This window comes from Micromys minutus (assembly GCF_963924665.1).
Source record: "Micromys minutus genome assembly, chromosome: 3".
Classification (NCBI taxonomy): Eukaryota; Metazoa; Chordata; class Mammalia; order Rodentia; family Muridae; genus Micromys; species Micromys minutus.
Window position 1 is genome coordinate 89,695,686 of NC_137972.1, and position 16,617 is coordinate 89,712,302.

Genomic DNA, 16,617 nt, shown 5'->3' on the forward strand with positions numbered 1-16,617 from the left:
GGGGCTAGCCTGGCCTACATAGTGAGTTCCAGGGCAACTAGGTTACACAGTGAGAACCTGACTCAAATAAATCAGTAAATGATAATCATTGTTGCAGGATTACAAACAAATAAAAACCCCAGCAACAACAATGACAAAAAAAATCCTAAAACCTCATAGGAATAACCCGTGAGCTGACCAACCAGAGGAATGAACCTAGACCTGGAATATAAGGTCATCTCTGGCTACATATGGGAAATCAAGGGTAGCCTGGGCTACATAAGACCCTTTCTCAACATAGAAGAATGTTTTGTGAAACTGAGCACAGTGCACCCAGAGAGCTATGGCAGAGTCAGCTGACTCCGTGAGGACAAAGCAGGGATCCCCTGAGGTGGTGCCTATCTCCCTGTGACCTCCACAGCTTCTGGGAGCGTTTCCTCACCTTTGAAATGAGAATAGTGACCCAGCCCCAGTTAAGGACCTCAGGAAGAGCGTTATTAACATATGTAAAGCCTGATTTAGAGCTGTGCTTCTGTAAGTCCATGGAGGGAGGGTGCTATTACAATTCCCAAGGCCTTCCAAGGCCTTTCTGGAGACTGATAGACTTGAGGTGGGGGTGGGGAGCAAATCCAACACCCCGGTATTACCTCCAGCAGCTGGCTGGTCCTCTAGGCGCCCCGTCACTGCACGTAAGCACCTATTCATTAACCCTGAGAGCAACTAAGGATTAGTACAATTGGAGAAACCGAGGCTTTAAGAGACTTCTCCAGGTCATCCAAGCTGTCTTGGCAGCACCTGGGGCCCTTCTCCTGGGTGGCGGGGAGTCCCAGCTGTTCCCACATGCAGTAAGTTCTGTGCTCTGGGACGAGAGGTCCAAGGAAGCCCTCTAGATGGAGGCGGAAATTATTTCACACGTGAGTGCTTATCTGCGTGTGTGTGTGCGTGTGTGTGTGCACCACTGGTATACAGTGCCCCTGGAAGCCACAAGAGTGCACTGGATTCCCCAGATCTGGAGAATTACATACAGGCAGTTGTGAGCCACCATGTGGGCGCGTTGAGCCCTAGTCCTCTGAAAGAACAGTCAGTGCTCTGACCACTTAGCATCTCTCTGGCCTTGTATTTGTTTTTAAATTAACTAGTTAATTATTTTCTTTTGGGATTTTTGCTGTTGTCCAGGCTGGTCTCAAATTTACAGCATGCCACAATTAAAAAATATTTAATTATTACTACTATTATATTTTATATCCTTTATGAGTGTTTTGCCTTCACGTATAGATACGCACCATGTGTGTTCCCAGTGTCCTTGGAGGCCCCACGAGGGGTCCGATTCTCTAAAACTGGAAGTCATTAATAGATATTCAAGGTGGTTTTTTTTTTTTTTTTTACCCCAAGACAGGGTCTTATGTGGCCAAGGCTAGTCTCAAACTCACCATGTAGCTAAGGATGGCCTTAAATATCGGACTGTCCTTCCTCTGCCTTCTAGAATGAGTGCGAGGCACCACACAGGATCAACCCCAGGCCGAGACAAGCCCTCTTCCCAGTGAAGTCCATACTTGGGTTCCTCGTTCTACTTTTTGGTTATTAGGAATAAAGTTTAAAAGTTCTCTTTCTTGCCTCCTTCCCTCTTTCTTAGACCAAATCTTGTTTGTCCTGGGACTCAGTTTGTAGCCAAGATTAACCTTAAACTCATGGCCTTGCCCCTGCCTTAGCTTTCCGAGTGTACACCTGGCTTTTCAAGGCAGGGTCTCTCAGGACCCAACCTAGCCTTGAACTTGCTATACGGCTGAGGATGCCCTTGAATTCCCGATCTTCCTGTCCCTATCTCTCAAGACCAGCTGAAGTGAGTTCCAGGCTAGTCAAGAAAACCAGCACAATAAAACCATTCATAAAATACCTAATCTGGCTAGGGATGTAACTTGAAGGTGGAATGCTCCCAAGCCTTAGACCTCAGTGCCACCGAACAGCCCAAATGAACAAACAACAAACCAATCTAACCTATTACCTTGAAAATGATGTGGGCGTTCCCTTGAGTAGCCATGAACCTGGGGGTGTGGCTCAGTCGGCAGTAGAGCTAGGTCCTAGCCCGTGAGAGCCTCTGGGGTTGATCAAAGGTGGTATGGTCCAGAGATTCTACTCACCCGTTTGCCCCACAGGGCTGAAACCGCACATTACAACAAACCTGGACCTGTTTGTTGTACCATGAAACACTACGCGTCCACGGGCTCATGACTGGTAAACGGATTGCTGGGTATCCATACAAAGGGATTCTTCTCAGCTACAGAGGGAATAAGGTGTGCGATGTTTGATATCATCCATGGGCCAACCCCGAAACCCTCTTTTGTACTTCCCTAAGAGCAGGAGCTAGCGCCCACTCTTTACCACACACTGGTAACTCTGTGTGGGACGAAGGACAGGCCCCGCCCCACTGCCGGGTGTCCAGTGGGTGAGTCACAGGCCGCTCTGCCTCTCCCTGTGTGTACACTCTACAGGTGTATCTCTCAACCATTAACACAACTGGTGGCTGGGCATTTCTGCCGGGTTCCCGCCCACCTCTGGGCCGGGCTGGGTGGAGAGGTACTGTAGGTGTCCTAGGATATTGATCTCCCCGATTCTCAGGGCTCAAGGGTCTCTAGGTCCGGGAGACTAGGTAGAAATGAATATCATTGTACCTCCTCTACCCCGCGCCCCTTTTGTAGTTTGTTTTGAGACAGGATCTCACTATCTCCTGAATCTTGGTGTCTATAGAACTGGCGGCCTTTGAATTTACAGAAACCTGACTGTCTCTGCCTTCCGAGTGTTGGGACTAAAGCCAAAAGCTAAACACATCCAGCCTACGTGTCTCTCTTGAAGCGGGCCACTGCCCACGGTGTTAGTGGCACTGAGGGTGTCTGTGGATTGGGACAGGAGCTTTCCAGTTACCCCGAGGAGCCTTAGTGCTGGAGATGGGTTTGGTGGCAAGCACTGGCCCAACACTGACCAGGCCCTGGGGTTCAGCAGCAGCACAGTAAAGTGGCAGCAATAACAAAGTACTCTGAGCTTCCTTTGGAGCCTGCCTTGGCTGCTGCATCTTGCAGACCAACCAGACTCAGTACTCTTCTGGATAAAAACGGGCCCTGAGCCCAGTAGAGGGGACACAGGCTGCCCACAGCTGGCCTGGCCTCCTGCAGAGGGTCATTGGGAATCCTGTGTTTCATCAAATATTGCTGGGCTACAGAGTTTTATTTGAAAATAATTTTAATGAGCCGGAAACTAGGCGTTTAATAAACGGAAAACAGAACTTTCCAAGGCCACAGTTGGGAAACAGTCGCTTTTTAAAATAAAATTCCGCCTGGCTTTCCAGGTCAGCTAAGCACCCTGACTGAAGGACCCTGAGCCAGACAGATCCACAAAAAAACAAAGCTTATTTTTAGAGAAATATTTTAAACTTGGTTTCAGTGATCTCAGGAGTTTCCCTCCCTATCCGTCCTGGGTCCTTACATCTTCCCTCTATTTTGGGGCGACCTCTCTGGGTGAAGAATGAATATCTGGCAGGAGCTATTTCTGCCCAGATGAAAAGGAAAGGCCCCTCCCTCAGCCCCCAGAGAATGAATTGTTGCTAAAAATGTCCCTGCAGACAGCAAGGGGCCCAGGAAGCCCTAGCCTTGGCAGGTGTGCCCAGCAATGAAGGTGGCTCTGGGGTCCCTGCAAGCCTGGAGGCAGTGGTCACCCTCCCACCGGCCTCCCTTGTGTCCCCACCCAGCAGGAAACGGAGGGCAGTTACTTCCGGGTTTTGAAAGCAGTTTTTAATTTGAAAGAGGCCTGATAAGGAAGGCTGCTTTTCCTTTGTAGGTGTAGGTGCCCCTCCTCCACCTCCACCCCCAACTCCTCACCGGTGAAGACACACTCCCACACCACCGCTAACACACATAGGCCTAAACACAAGCTGAACATTCCTCCTCATACACTGCAGGCCCACAAGCCTGCCCCTACAGCTGCAGCCGTGTATACAGACACGCCCAAACCCACATTCACACACAGAGCAGGGCACAAGGGCACACCCACTAGAGCAACACATACACACCCACATCACGACACCCATACCCTACCAGAAATACCCACAGACCCCCCCTCATACTCTGAAACCCTATAACCCTAAGTACAGGGCACAAACCCAAATCTACACTGGGTCACACACTGATCCACACACCCTCCTCAGGCAGTCTGAACATCACAAGACACACACTCAAGACCCGGAGACCCTTATACTCTGTGTATTTATACCCTCCTATAGGACGTATGGAAACACACCCCCACCAACCCTTCCTGGATCCGTTACACGTAACGTAGACCCTGAACACTGTGCAGAGCCCAACACCCGTAAACACCTGTTCAACCAGACAACCCAGAACGTAGAGACACAAATCCACCGCCCGCATGGCACCCCCACACCTTCCTTCAGAGATGCCCTGCCAAGCACAACCCCAAACACGCTCGTACTTTCTGGCTCCTCTGGCTGTCTTCCTGCCTGTGCCTCAACTTCCTCTTTTCTTCTTTTTCCTCCCTCTTTGGTTTGCAAGCAGCTCAGATCAAGAAAGAACTGCCTGCCCTGGGTGTCTAACGCTCACTGCAGCCTCCGGGATAAAAACCGGCGAGATGAGATTTACAACGGGGCGTTGTGCCGCACACCTGTAGTCCTAACTCAGCTGGAGGCTGAGGCAGGAGGATCTGCTGTTCCAAAGACAAGCAGGCAAAGGAACAGTGGTTAGGAGCTTGCCTGGCCTCAGTCCAACAGCTGGTCAGCTTGAAAGGGCTGCAGAGACCCAACTTCCGGCTTAAAAAAAAAAACACTGGGTGCGAGTCAGTCATATCCGCTTTCAGCTTTCATGTCACCATAAACTAAGCAGGAGGGCAGAGGTGTGTCTGCAGGTGGCTTTTCTCCTCGGGTTTAGCGTTCTCCAGCAGGCTTTTCTGAAGACACCCACTCCAGGGCTTTCCTGAGACCCTTCCTCAGGAGCAGACCTGGCAGTTCCAAGAGCCTGCCCAGCATCTGTCTTCCCTGCACCCAGGACCACCCAGGCTTGCTCACAGTCTTCCATATCTCCTTACAGCTCAACGCAGAGCCTCTCAATGGTGTGTGCTGCTTTCTACACATAGCCGGAGATTCAGACAGCAGGGGCGGAAGACCTGTACGTGTATACATTGCCCTTCCGGGATGATTTATAAGGTGGATTTATACTATGTTGGGTTGTTTGAAACCCACCCAGTCTTTAAGCCTTCAGCAAAAGGGCTTCTTGGAATCACCAGGGTCTGGACCCACAACCACCCATGACAGGTCCCATCAAATTCCCCCTGCTTTTAGCCCCATGCTGACGCCTGTGACGGCGAACCCTACTTTGTCCTTACTTGGACGTTTTATTTCTAGATCCTGGATGAACAAGAATACCGTCGTAAGGGTGACCAAGTAAACGTTGTTCATTCTGGGCGCTGCAGAGGCACACTAACGCATTAATGCCTCCACTGATGTATTAGAGAACTTCTGAATGGCCACCTACCTCTCCAAGCCCTCCACGCTCCAACACATTTCAAACACGAAACTTCGGGGCCCTAGCTTTGGGCTTTCAGAACAGTTTTTAAAAATGAATGTGGCTTACCCCAGAGAGGAGTCCAACATTCCAGCTGATTCAAAAGTACTTGTTTAGAAAAATAAGTTTGAGAATGAAGTGGAAACAAGGTCTTTGAAATGAAGCCGGGCCTAAATAGCTCCACTGAGGGGCCGTTTCCTCCCCACTGCATTCTTTATGGCCGGGAGGCCACGGAGCTGCAGGGGCTCCTTCCAGCCCCAGGCCTTCTTGGCCTCTGGCTCTCTCCACCCTACAAGGCCCAGCATCTGGGACAACTTTGAAACCGTTTGGCAGCAAGTACCCCACCCCCGCAAAAAAAAAAAAAAAAGTACGCTCCAGGGAACGCCAACTCCATCTTCCTTAACTGGAAACAGCTGCCCAGCTTGGCGCATCCCTCAGACAGCCTCCCCAACCCCCCACAGCTGCAAGTCACAGTAGACCCTGGCCAAGGCAGGGCCAACCAGAGGGGGCCAAGGATTGGCTGATAGAGCCCGGCTGTTGTCGATAAGAAAGCAAACTCTTGCCGGGTCTCTTGCCTACTTTGAAAAAGGTGTCTTAACTTTATGGGAGTGGGGGAGAAAAACCTAACCGTCCCGGAGTTTAAAAGATTGCTTTAAAATGAGCAGGGTAAAAGCAAACCATCCTCAACAAAAGAACCAAAAGCAACAAATGACTTTACTATTTCTTAAGCTTTGGGAACCAGGCAGAGCGAGGCAGCCTTGTTTGCCTTTGGTAGAAGCCTGGATGAATTTGCTTTCTGGCTTCTTCCTTCTGCATAAATAGCCTGAATGTGCTCATTCCCAGAGGAAGTTGTCTGTGTAAACAAACATCACCCAGATAGAAGTTTAACCGGCCTAATCTTCCTTCCTCCCACTCTGAAGGACATAACCCAGCTTCCCGAAGTCCAAGAAAAATCCTAGTCGAGCTCCCAACAGCTAGCCCAGACCTCACTGTCCGGGCTCCCTGATCGGGCATACTAGAGAAAAATCGGACCTTCAGCAGCCAGAGCAGCCACGTGACCTGCTGGGTGACTCACAGGCCGGCCACACCCCTTGCGGTCTCCCGCCGGGCCTGCCACCAGCCAGTCGGCCAACACAGGGATGCATCTTATTACCAAAGGGAAAGGCTAACAAATGCCCTTGACAGCCAAATCATTACTTTCTTTCAGCTGAAAGGACTTGCCATGAAATAAATACAGGTACGAGTGGATGCAGGTTCTTCTGAGACCTGCCAGCCCACCTCCCTGACACACCCCTTCCCAGACTTGCACAGACCACGGGAAGTCAAGAGACCTAGTTTAAAACAAAAAACAAAGCAAGTCTTTTTTTTCCAAAAAATTTTATTGGGGGAAAACTACAAAACATTTACAGTACAATGTTTACAGTCATATTTGTAGTGAACTGATCCCCAAAATATATTACAACTCAAGTTGACTTAATCTTGTTACATTCAAAAACCTACTTCTGTCAAAAGTAGTCCAGAGTGCACGCGTGGTGCTCCAACTGTACCTACACATAAACTAAGCGACTGACTGCTCACTCATCTGCCGTCCTGGAGAGCCGGGAGACATTCCTGCCTCTTTCCATTGAAAAACAATAGTACAGGTTCTGGACTCACTAAACAAGGCATATCATGTGCCACCAACACTTCGACGCGAAGACCTGGTCTCTTCACTTCATAGTTATAGTAAAGAAAAGTGGTAAAAATCTTTTCCTTTTGTGCAGGTGAACCCATCCGACATTCAAACTCTCAAGCACTAATGAAATACTTATTTGGTTGAGGAAGATTTAAGGCATGTTCGGGCCCTAGGAAGGCACTGAGACCATCTCCCCATTATTGCTACGTGTTTTTATATTCAATGTCACAGTAGAGCTGGTGGAATCAGGAAACTTTCTTTCCTTGCTGGTTCGTAATAAAGCTGGGACTAGAGAAACCACGACCGCAGTCTGGTCACTCTTCTCGTTAGAGCTGGATAGGCTGCAACCATTATACATTCTAAGAAAAACTCAAAATGTTCCTCAAACTACTTCCACAGCATCAAGATAGATTTCTGTAAAGAAACCATGCAGTCTTTCGAAATTTACGTAAACACAAGGAAAGAAATTAATGAAATAAATATTACTTACAATCTCTTAAATTAAGATTTTTTTCTTACTCATTTACAATAAGATAGCCGAGTGAAGTTACAAAAGGCATATATTACTGTGAAAAGAACACACTCCACATTTTGCCGATTAATAAAGGCAATTATAATTTAACATAATAAAAGAATATATATCTATTGCTTTCATCATACTCGATAAATACAGTATGAACAACATCCTCAATGTATACTTTTCACAAGATAATAAATAAGTTAAATAGTTTTTCATATTGAGTTGTGGTGCGGATCAACTCAAAACAGCTAAAAATGAAGCACTTACTTCCCAACAACTATGAACTGAGCTCTGCCCAAGGCTTCCAGAGAGCAGAGGAAATGGTTCTAAGCTAAACACCCACTGAGTGCTGGCAAAGATACAGTTACCAAACTTTGGAATGCAAGGGCTCCCCCACCCCAGGCATATAGAACTTTGTTAAAAAAAAAAAAAAAACAAAAACAAGGTAAACAACCACCCAAGGAGGCCGAGAGCTACTCCTATCAAGGCATGTTCTTGGCATTACTTTTAATTCTAGAAGCTTATGGTTTAGGGAGGTGGCAGCCGGCTGGCTCACACTGGTCTTGGAACCCCTTTCAAAGTAAGAGTTCTCACATCTGGACTGTAACTAAGGCTTTCCAGTGAAAGAGGAGATGGAATGGTGGTTGGTAGCTGCTGGTGCTGGGCTGATTCTTTTTCTTTTAAAGAGAGTTTCAAACTCATCTGAGACCTAAACAAGTGTTTGGTATCTTTTGTTCTTTCTGCATCACAACCGCCCTGTTGTGGCTATTTTGTTCATCCATACGAAAAGTTCGTTGGCTTTTATTTCAACAAGAACGAAACTTTGCAATAATAATAATAATAATAATAATTATAATAAAAATTAAGGAAAAAAAAAACAACGAGAAAACCGAAAGGGAAGGGTCCCCTTCCGGCAGAGTTCGAGTCCAAGTGCTCGGAGGGGCCTGCAAGTGGCCCGGGGCAGTGTCACCCCCCTAACCGGTGCCCCCCGTAGCGCCTCTCCCAACCCCTCGCGGGCGCCCCCTTGCCTCAGTCGTCGGAGATGGAGAGACGGCTGAAGATGGGCAGGCGGCGGCCGGGGTCCAGGCTGGGGGACTCGGAGCCGCTGAGGCTGCCCGAGCTCAAGGAGCCGCTTAGGTAGCTGTCGCGGTCGGACAGCGAGTCCGGGGGGCTGGGGGGCGCGTCGAACACGGGCGACTCGGACAGACGGCGCGGCAGCTGGAAGCCGAAGGGCGGCGAGGGCGGCGCGGGGGCCGCGGGGGGCTGTGCAGGGGGCGGCGCGGGGCCCGCCAGGCCCTGCTGCTGGCTGCGGTAGTAGGCGGCGGCCGCGGCGGCGAAGCTGTGGGTCTGGATGGCGAGCGGTGTGATGAGGTTGCTCAGCTCCGGGCCGAAGGTGAAGGCGTTGTTGGCGCACGAGGTGGTCGAGCAGGTGGCGCACGGCGCTCCGGGGGCCAGCAGGTCCTCCGCGCCCCCGGGGCCGTAGAGCAGCGCGGCCGCTGCAGCCGCCGCCGCCGAGGCGCAGCACGTCGGGGCGCCCGAGGGCGTGGAGGCCGCGGAGGCGGAGGAGCAGGAAGAGGCTGACGAGGAACAGGACGAAGCGGAGGAGCAGGAGGGCGGCGGCGGCGTGCGCGACGTGGGGCTGTCGAGCAGCAGCGGCGACTCCAGGCTCCCCGGCGGCTGGTGGTGGCCCGACGGGAAGCCGGAGAAACTGAGGCTGTGGTGAAGCTTGGGCCGCGGCTCCCGGGCAAAGCCCAGGTGCAGCGCGTCGCGCGCGCCGAACGCCCGCAGGTCCCCGGAGGCGCCCCCCGACGGCGCGGGCCGGCGCTCGTCTGCGTTGTGGATGAAATGGCAGCGCGGGCCGTAGGGGCAGAAGCCGATGGTGTGGAAGGTGCGGCACAGCTCCGTCTTGTACTTGGGGTGCCGAGTGAGGCTGCGCAGCTCGTGGAAGCCGTGGGCGAACTGGCACTTCTCGCCGTACTTGCACGAGCCGCTCTCCTCGAAGGGCCGGCACAGCTCGGTCTTGTAGCGCGTGGAGTTGACCTGGGAGCCGCTGCCCCCCTTCTGCTGCTGCTGCAGGTGCAGGAGGTGCTGGCTGCGCTCGCCGTTCTCGCTGAACGAGCGGTCCCGGAACTTGCTCTCCTTGTTGACCAGCGCCGTGCCGCCGCCCCCTGACGGCTCCTTGAGCTGGCCGTAGGACGGGCCGCCCGCGCCTGCGGGGCCACAGCTGCCGCCGTTAGGGGCGCCTGGGAACTTGGGCGAGCAGCTGCCCGGACTGGGCACGGGGTGAGCGAGCGCGTGTAGGTTGCTGGCCGAGTGGCGTCGCAGGAAGCCCGGAGTGAAGCTCGAGCTGGGGGAAGCAGCCACGGGCGTCCCCACCGCCTTCTTGTCCAGCATGTTGTTCAGATTGAGGTTTGCCAGGGATTTCTCCGTCTGCCAAAGGGAGGGGAGCGGGGATGGGGTGAAAATCGGATGGGGCAGAGTTGGGGCGAACTGCAGAGTGAACGCCTAGTCTCAACTGCCCACTTGTTGGGGTTTCTTGTGGGTTCCAATTCGGCCTCCACCGCTGCACTCGCAAAACGCAGGCCGGAGGGAGTAGAGGACGCCCACCCCGGCCGCTCCGGGGCTAGCCATGTGATCCTGGGCCCGTAGCCACGGGGTGGGCGGTGCAAACACTGTCCGGGAAGTCCCGGCAGCGTGGCCGCGGTCGGCTCGGGAGGAGCACGGCTGCTCCAGCCGCTACTCGTTCCCTCCCTGCTCTCCACGCCCACAGTTGCAAGCACATAGTCCTGCTAACTCCAGGACTTCCCTCCACCCGCAAAGTCAACTTGGAAGGGTCCCTCCCGCCCCAGCCCGGCCCGGCTCGGCGGCCAAGTCTCGGAACTCCAAAGGGTTCCAGGCCGTCCGCCATCCTTTCCCGCTGCCGGCTTACCTTGCACAAGAAGTCGATATCGTAGAAAGCTGATAAGAGTGTGGTCGACATTTTTCTGGGTCCTGTAAGGGTCGGAACTGCAAGCCGGGAGGTTGGGAGGAGCCCTCGGTGCGGCTCAAACCACGACGAATAACGGGCGAGGGACAGGGAGGGACGGAAAGTTTGCTTGCGGGGCCGAGGAGGAGAAGAGGCCGCGGCGCGGAGTGGGGGGCAGAGGAGAAGCGAGAGCGCAGCTCGGCGCCCCGGCCTGCCCCCCGCGCGAGCCGTAGGCAGCTCGCGGACTAGTGGAACTCCGAGACCCGCGAGCGCGCGCCCTATATACCGCCCGGGAGCCGCGCGGCGGCGGGGCAAAGCGCTCCCGGGGAGGGGACTGAACGCTGACCGGTCGGGGTCTCCAGGCAACGCCGCCCGCTGGCCCGCGGACGTCAGGCCCCTCCTCGGCCTCTCATTGGTCGCCGCCAATTTTTCCCCTTCGGAGGCGGGGCGGGCAGCCTGGGCGTCCCGGGCGGCGTGGGGAGTGCGGCCCCTTCGGGTGCTGCTGGGTGGCGGCGGCGGGAATATCTCGCTCTTCTCCGCCTCTTATTACGTTGGAAAGCACTTTCACGTTCTATCTGACCCGGACCGGGCTACCCCGGACGTGCCCTTTCCCGCCCGACCCTGCTGGGCGGACTGGCGCAGCTTTTATCTCCCACTCTAGTTTTTGTTTGGCGTGCGGGAACTGCGAAACGCAACAATATTGCAATGGTGCGCGTTGCCAAGTTGCTGGGGACCGGGGGCGGGGGTCGCGGCCTGTCTCGTAGGTGGCAGCTCGGGCCCGTCTGCACGTGGAGACGCCGTAGGGGTGGGGGCGGGAGCGGCCAGCCTGGAGGAGCTTTGGCGCGTTTCTCCGCCCCTCTCCCCGCCCAGGCTCAGTAAACAGGACTGGAGCGCTGCGGCCTGTGGGGCAGGGCTGAGTGTCTGAGGACAAGGCGCTGGCTTTGCTAATCACATCACAAGACCTTGAGCCTGAGCCAAAGGCACGGAGTGGCGCGCGGGGTGTCCGGGGCGGGAAAGCCGACTCTGGGGGACTAGAGGGAAGTCGGGGGAGCAGTGTGGACATGGAGGAAGTCACTTCCTTCACCGTTGTGCCTGTTGGTTGGCCTGGCCTCTCTACCAGTCTCAGGGATGGGGTTGCAGCTGCTAGCCAAGGGTTCCAGCCTGTACAGCCTTGGCCTGTCGAGTCCTGCAACCCTCCTTCGGCTGTGGGAGGCACCGCATTGAATCTAAGCTTTGTGCTGGCTGCCGGAGGCTGTGGTTGCTGAACCACCACCCAGGTTGGGGGGAGAGGTCCTTATTCTGTTGCCTTTAGCGCAACTTCCACTAGCTTTCCATAGAAAAAGTGTTTCCAAAAGGCCCAACTCTTTTTAAAAGGGGGAACCCCCCCCAAACCTAGCGCCCAGTGAGGCTACCCTCCACCCCCAGTTTTACTCAGCCGATCTTGTCAGGTCCAGAACCCTTTATCCCTCCCTACACTGAGTTTATAGTGGCTGCCAAAAGCTGGAGTTGGGCCCATGATTTCACCCAGCTGGCAGTCCAGGCTGTCCTGGGTGGAAGGCCCAGTAGTTGCCAGGGAAGGACACTTGACCAGCTACATCCTTCCCACGTTGCTCTTCCTGTCTGCTTGCACTCAGCCCAGCGTGCACTTGGGCTGTACCAGTTAACCTGGAAGCTAAGGAGGTAGATCTGTCACTCAACAGGCTCCCGAGTCCAGGCGCATTAGGCTGCATGCTGCCCCTGTAGGTGGAGCCCACGGCGGAGCTGGAGACTGTAAGGTCAGTAGTGCTAAGTGGGCTCAGTGGTTCATGCCGATAATCCTAGCAGACAAACTAGTTTTAGGCCACCCTAGAACAGCTTAGTGTGAGAGTGAGACCATACCCTAATAAAGGAAAAAAGCCCCTACCATCTTAGATATTAAAGCAAACTGGCTTGTGGCTGTAGTCTAAGCCAAGGGGCTGACGTTACACAGTAATGAGTCAGGGGCCACCCAAATCTTAGCATCCTCAAGAGTAGTGACTTAGGAAAAGATGGCTGCTTCACTCTTCCCACCTATGTCGCTCTTGCCTCTAGTACTGCTGGGCAGCTGCGGCTGAAAGGACCCCACACATAAGCATGGTACTCTGTGTTCTGGTTTCTCTCAGGATGCCTCAGCAAAGCAGTCGTCATTCCCCTACTGCCAGTAGGGTTTCAGATACAAACCTGTGCAAGTATCCATCCTTCCTGCCCTCCCAGGCCCATGGCCAGCCAAGATCCAAAGCTGGGGTAATTCTCAGCAAACAGCGTGGAGAACACTGCTGGGCAGACTTGGAGATAACATAAACATGGTACATGCTTTGGTACAGCATGCCTGCTAATGTGAGACGGTTTTATTGTTATTTAAACGCTTTTATTTCATTTTAGATGAGATGGGAGAGGGAAGGTTGGGCCCTGATCAGGATTACTCTCACAAGTTTATCACCACATTACACCACTAGCCCCCTATCAGCAACTAGATCTTAAAATAGTGTAATGCTGGGTATAGTGCTGTGTGCCTGGGATTCTGGCACTCCAGAGGCAGAGGCAGGGGGATTATCACAGGTTTGAGGCTAGCCTGTTGTAAATAGCAAGCCTGACTCATTAAAATAAAAGCAAAACCCCAAACAAACTAAAAAACTAAAAGTTTTCAACTTTTCATCAGTGGTGGGGCCACACACACCACAGGGTGCTGAGTGTTTGTAGGACCATGTCAGCATGTCCTGTTCCTCTTCATGGACAGGACAGACATCGCTCCCACCTCCCCTCTTCCTTTGCACAGTTCCTCACTCCAGCAGAGCTGTGTTTTTGTGGTGTTGGATGGTTTTCTTCTCAGACCAGTTACATGTGAAAGGTCAGATTCTCTACAAAAGACAATCGCACGTGAACTGCCTCTCTGATCTGCACACTCAGTCCCCTTCCCATAATTCTAAGTGACTGCTCAGCTGAGAAGTATCTGAACATGTGCCTCACTGTGGCTGGCAGGGCCTCTGGATAACTAGGAGTGTGGGTCACACCACAGTAGCAAGCCCACGCCATGGATTTGAAGGCAGGTGTCTGGGTGTACACTAATGGTGGTGAGCTGGGTCCCGATGCCATGGCTCAGCGGACAGAGGTGTCTGCTATGCAGGGTCTCCGGAACCCATGGAAATGTGGAAGAAGAGCTAATGTAAAGCCGCCCCCGACTTCCTCAGATGTTCATGCTGTGGCCTGGGTGCCCCCTATCATGCACATGCTGATAAACCAAATTTTAAGAGTAAGCGGAAGAGCTAGGCCAGCAGCATAATGTGTGCAAGAGCGCCACCTGCTGGTGCCTAAAGATGCCAGCTGAGTTGGGCTTGAAGTGACAAAACCCTTAGGGTTTCTAGATGGAATTTCTGAAGTGAGGAAATGTGGTTTTTGGCACCTGAAGTAAAGATGGTTTTGTCGTTTCCACCAATCGCAGGGCAGTAAACAGTGAGGCACAGTGAATTAAGTGTTTGCTTAGGCTTCTCTTCTCCCCAAACTCCTTCAAATAGCTGAAGCCAGTGAGGGGCGACAACCAGGTCTCCTGGCCTTTGCAGGCATTTCTGGAGAGACAGGAGGGACTCTTAGGATGGGCCCCTGAAGGACTTAGACAGGCAGATAATAAAACACAAGAATAATAAAACGCATGTTGTGAATTCTTAATTTTTCCAGAATCTAACACTTGGAATATATTTTTTCTTTACTAAAATGGAATAAAAGTTTAGAAATATGACCAAATAGGTATTTGCTAAGTAATCAGCATCTATACACAGCTCAGACAAAACCAAAGAAAAGAGCACTGTGTGTGTCTGAGTGACATGTGATGAAACTCAATTCAGTGTAGTCAGTGTGAGGGGAGATAGGCTCTGGCTCTGGGATGGAAAAGGCCGACTGAGGCTTGCGGGTGGCCTGCACCTGGAGACGGTAAATATTCAAAATAGCGGCCTCACTTCCTAGGTAGCTGCGATTGATTAAGCTGCCTTGAATGAGTGTGCTGGAGACAAGGTCCTCTGTAGGAAGGGACAGAGGGCTAGACTCCCAGAAGTGGGAGGTACCAGAGGAAGAGTCTCACAGATGTGCACCCGTGTCTTGCAGACCTGAGTAGGGGGCTTCTGTCTTCAGCACGCTGCTTCTGCTCTTGGGCCCACTCCTTGTCCCCATTCCCTAGGACAGTCTTCTGTCCGGAGAGCCTCCTGTCCTTCCAGGCAGGCCAACAGCCTTAGGACGGCCAAAGTCCTTTCCTCCTGAATGCGCAGCCTTGTGTATTCCACCGTCTTCAGAAACTCAGCCGAGAGTGGGAGTTCTCTGAAGAGTTGAGAGATTAGCTGACGCTGCTCCGATGCTGTCCTCTGCAAGTGGCAGAGCTTCTGGGCGTGAGGGGACGGACAGCCAGATTGGCAGAGATAGGAGAGTTGCCTACACAGGTATTTCACGAAGGTGAGAGTCTCAGCCCAGAAGTTGACTTCTGATTTCTCAAATATGTGCTCTTCTTCCACCTACAGCAAGTGAAAAACAGCCAAGGTAAGCCTCAGTCCTGTGGAGCCAGCGCAGCACTGGGTGTGGGGGCTGTGTGTACCCTGACAGAGGGCCACTTGGGCCTGTCAACACCATGTCACAGCACCTGCTGTCACAGCACCGGCAGCTCTGAAGGTCACCTTCCACTTTGCACCTCTCTGCCGGGGAGGCGTATTTCCCTTAGCGCAGTGGAGCAGCTCCAAGCCAAGGTATTTGAAGTGGGCCTTAGGTTTTAAGGTGAACCGAGAAAATTCGGAGGCAGCACAAAGGAAGGGTGGGCAGCAAAGAGTTATTGGGACATGTGTGACAGCAGCCTTTAGAGACCAAGTTTCTAGAATGCCATGGGTGTTCAGGGTCATTTCATCAAAAACACTTTATTACACCTCTGTTTCCTAGGCCCTGACTGGGTTTTGAAGAGCTGGTCTGCTCAGGACACTAAGATAGCTAGCAGTCATCTGTGGGGACGGACTGCTGTTTTCCCAGTGTCCACGTTACCTACGCAGTCTTCAGTTTCCAGATGTGTGTGACTGCTCCCTATCAGGGAGAGGGGTCAGGTGCCATGTTCTCAATAGTCAATGTGCATTTTCAAAGGGCCCTTCCTAACTTGTACCTTACGATCAGGAACCCCAAAGTTCTGTGAGCTTCTCCAGGAGGTTTTTTTCCTAGTCAGTCTCTACTCAGCCAGGGACACACTTCTTACTACGTAGAAACTCCTCAGGCCCTCAGGGCTCCATCTCGGGGATCGGATGCTCTGTCAGCCCCCAGCTCCCCAAGTAACAGGGATTACCTGGTGTGGGCTCTGCCCAAAGCCACTGAGGTCATCAGTCTCTTCCAGCATCCATCCCAGAAGAATGGGCAGTCCTGGCCCCAGCTGGTCCCACTGCCGGAGCAAGTCACACAGAACGGCTAAGGCCAGGGTCAGAGCAATGGAGGCATCCACCTGGCAGAAGGCAAATTCTGTAGAGACAGGAGTGAGGCAGTCAGTGAGTGTAGCTTAGGGCCAGTCCTAAGAAGAGGAGAGGGAACCTGTCATCTCAGGGCAGAGCGGCACCACACTTTACCTCATTTGTTTTATGTGATCCTGATTCAAGCATTATAGAGACAAGAAAGACGGTGGCTGTGTGCCAACAAAATGCTATCTGTGCATGCTGCCTTCCAAATTTCACATGTAAAAACACGTTTCCCCTTTCAACTCCCCCCCCCCCAAATACAGGGTCTCATGTCTGGCTGGCTAGCTTCAAACTGGATATTGTCAAGGATGACCATGATGTCTAATTCTCTTGCTTCCTCTTAGACACGGGGTTACAGACATGTGCCACCATGCTTGATTTGTAGCCAAGGATCAGCTTGAAGGTTAGATATTCTCTGCCTTTGTGTACCAAGT

At 52.7% G+C, this 16,617-nt stretch overlaps 2 protein-coding genes across 3 annotated transcripts in view; both read right to left on the reverse strand.

Annotated features, from left to right (window-relative positions):
- Positions 1-8,655: 8,655 nt before the first annotated feature.
- On the reverse strand, positions 8,656-10,943 carry ZFP36L2 (ZFP36 ring finger protein like 2). The gene is made up of 2 exons (XM_080913770.1): positions 10,665-10,943; positions 8,656-10,165 (listed from the first exon to the last, which is right to left on the reverse strand). Exons 1-2 carry the CDS (start codon positions 10,713-10,715, stop codon positions 8,765-8,767), a joined length of 1,452 nt encoding a protein of 483 aa, XP_080769896.1. The 5' UTR covers positions 10,716-10,943; the 3' UTR covers positions 8,656-8,764.
- Positions 10,944-14,529: 3,586 nt separating this feature from the next.
- Positions 14,530-16,617, reverse strand: part of THADA (THADA armadillo repeat containing) — a 264,934-nt gene continuing 262,846 nt past the window's right edge. For both annotated transcript variants that reach the window (XM_080914535.1, XM_080914534.1), the window contains exons 36-37: positions 16,021-16,190; positions 14,530-15,214 (exon numbers count right to left, since the gene is read on the reverse strand). In XM_080914535.1, the coding sequence (XP_080770661.1) occupies positions 14,837-15,214; positions 16,021-16,190 (548 nt within the window). In that variant the 3' untranslated portion in view covers positions 14,530-14,836. The remainder of the gene's footprint in view (positions 15,215-16,020; positions 16,191-16,617) is intronic.

Excerpts from the sequence above, each read along its gene's own strand:
- ZFP36L2 (XM_080913770.1), bottom strand. The coding sequence starts at position 10,715 with ATGTCGACCACACTCTTATCAGCTTTCTACGATATCGACTTCTTGTGC. Across the intron at positions 10,166-10,664 it reads ATATCGACTTCTTGTGCAAG|ACGGAGAAATCCCTGGCAAA; the intron begins GTAAGCCGGCAG and ends TCCCTTTGGCAG.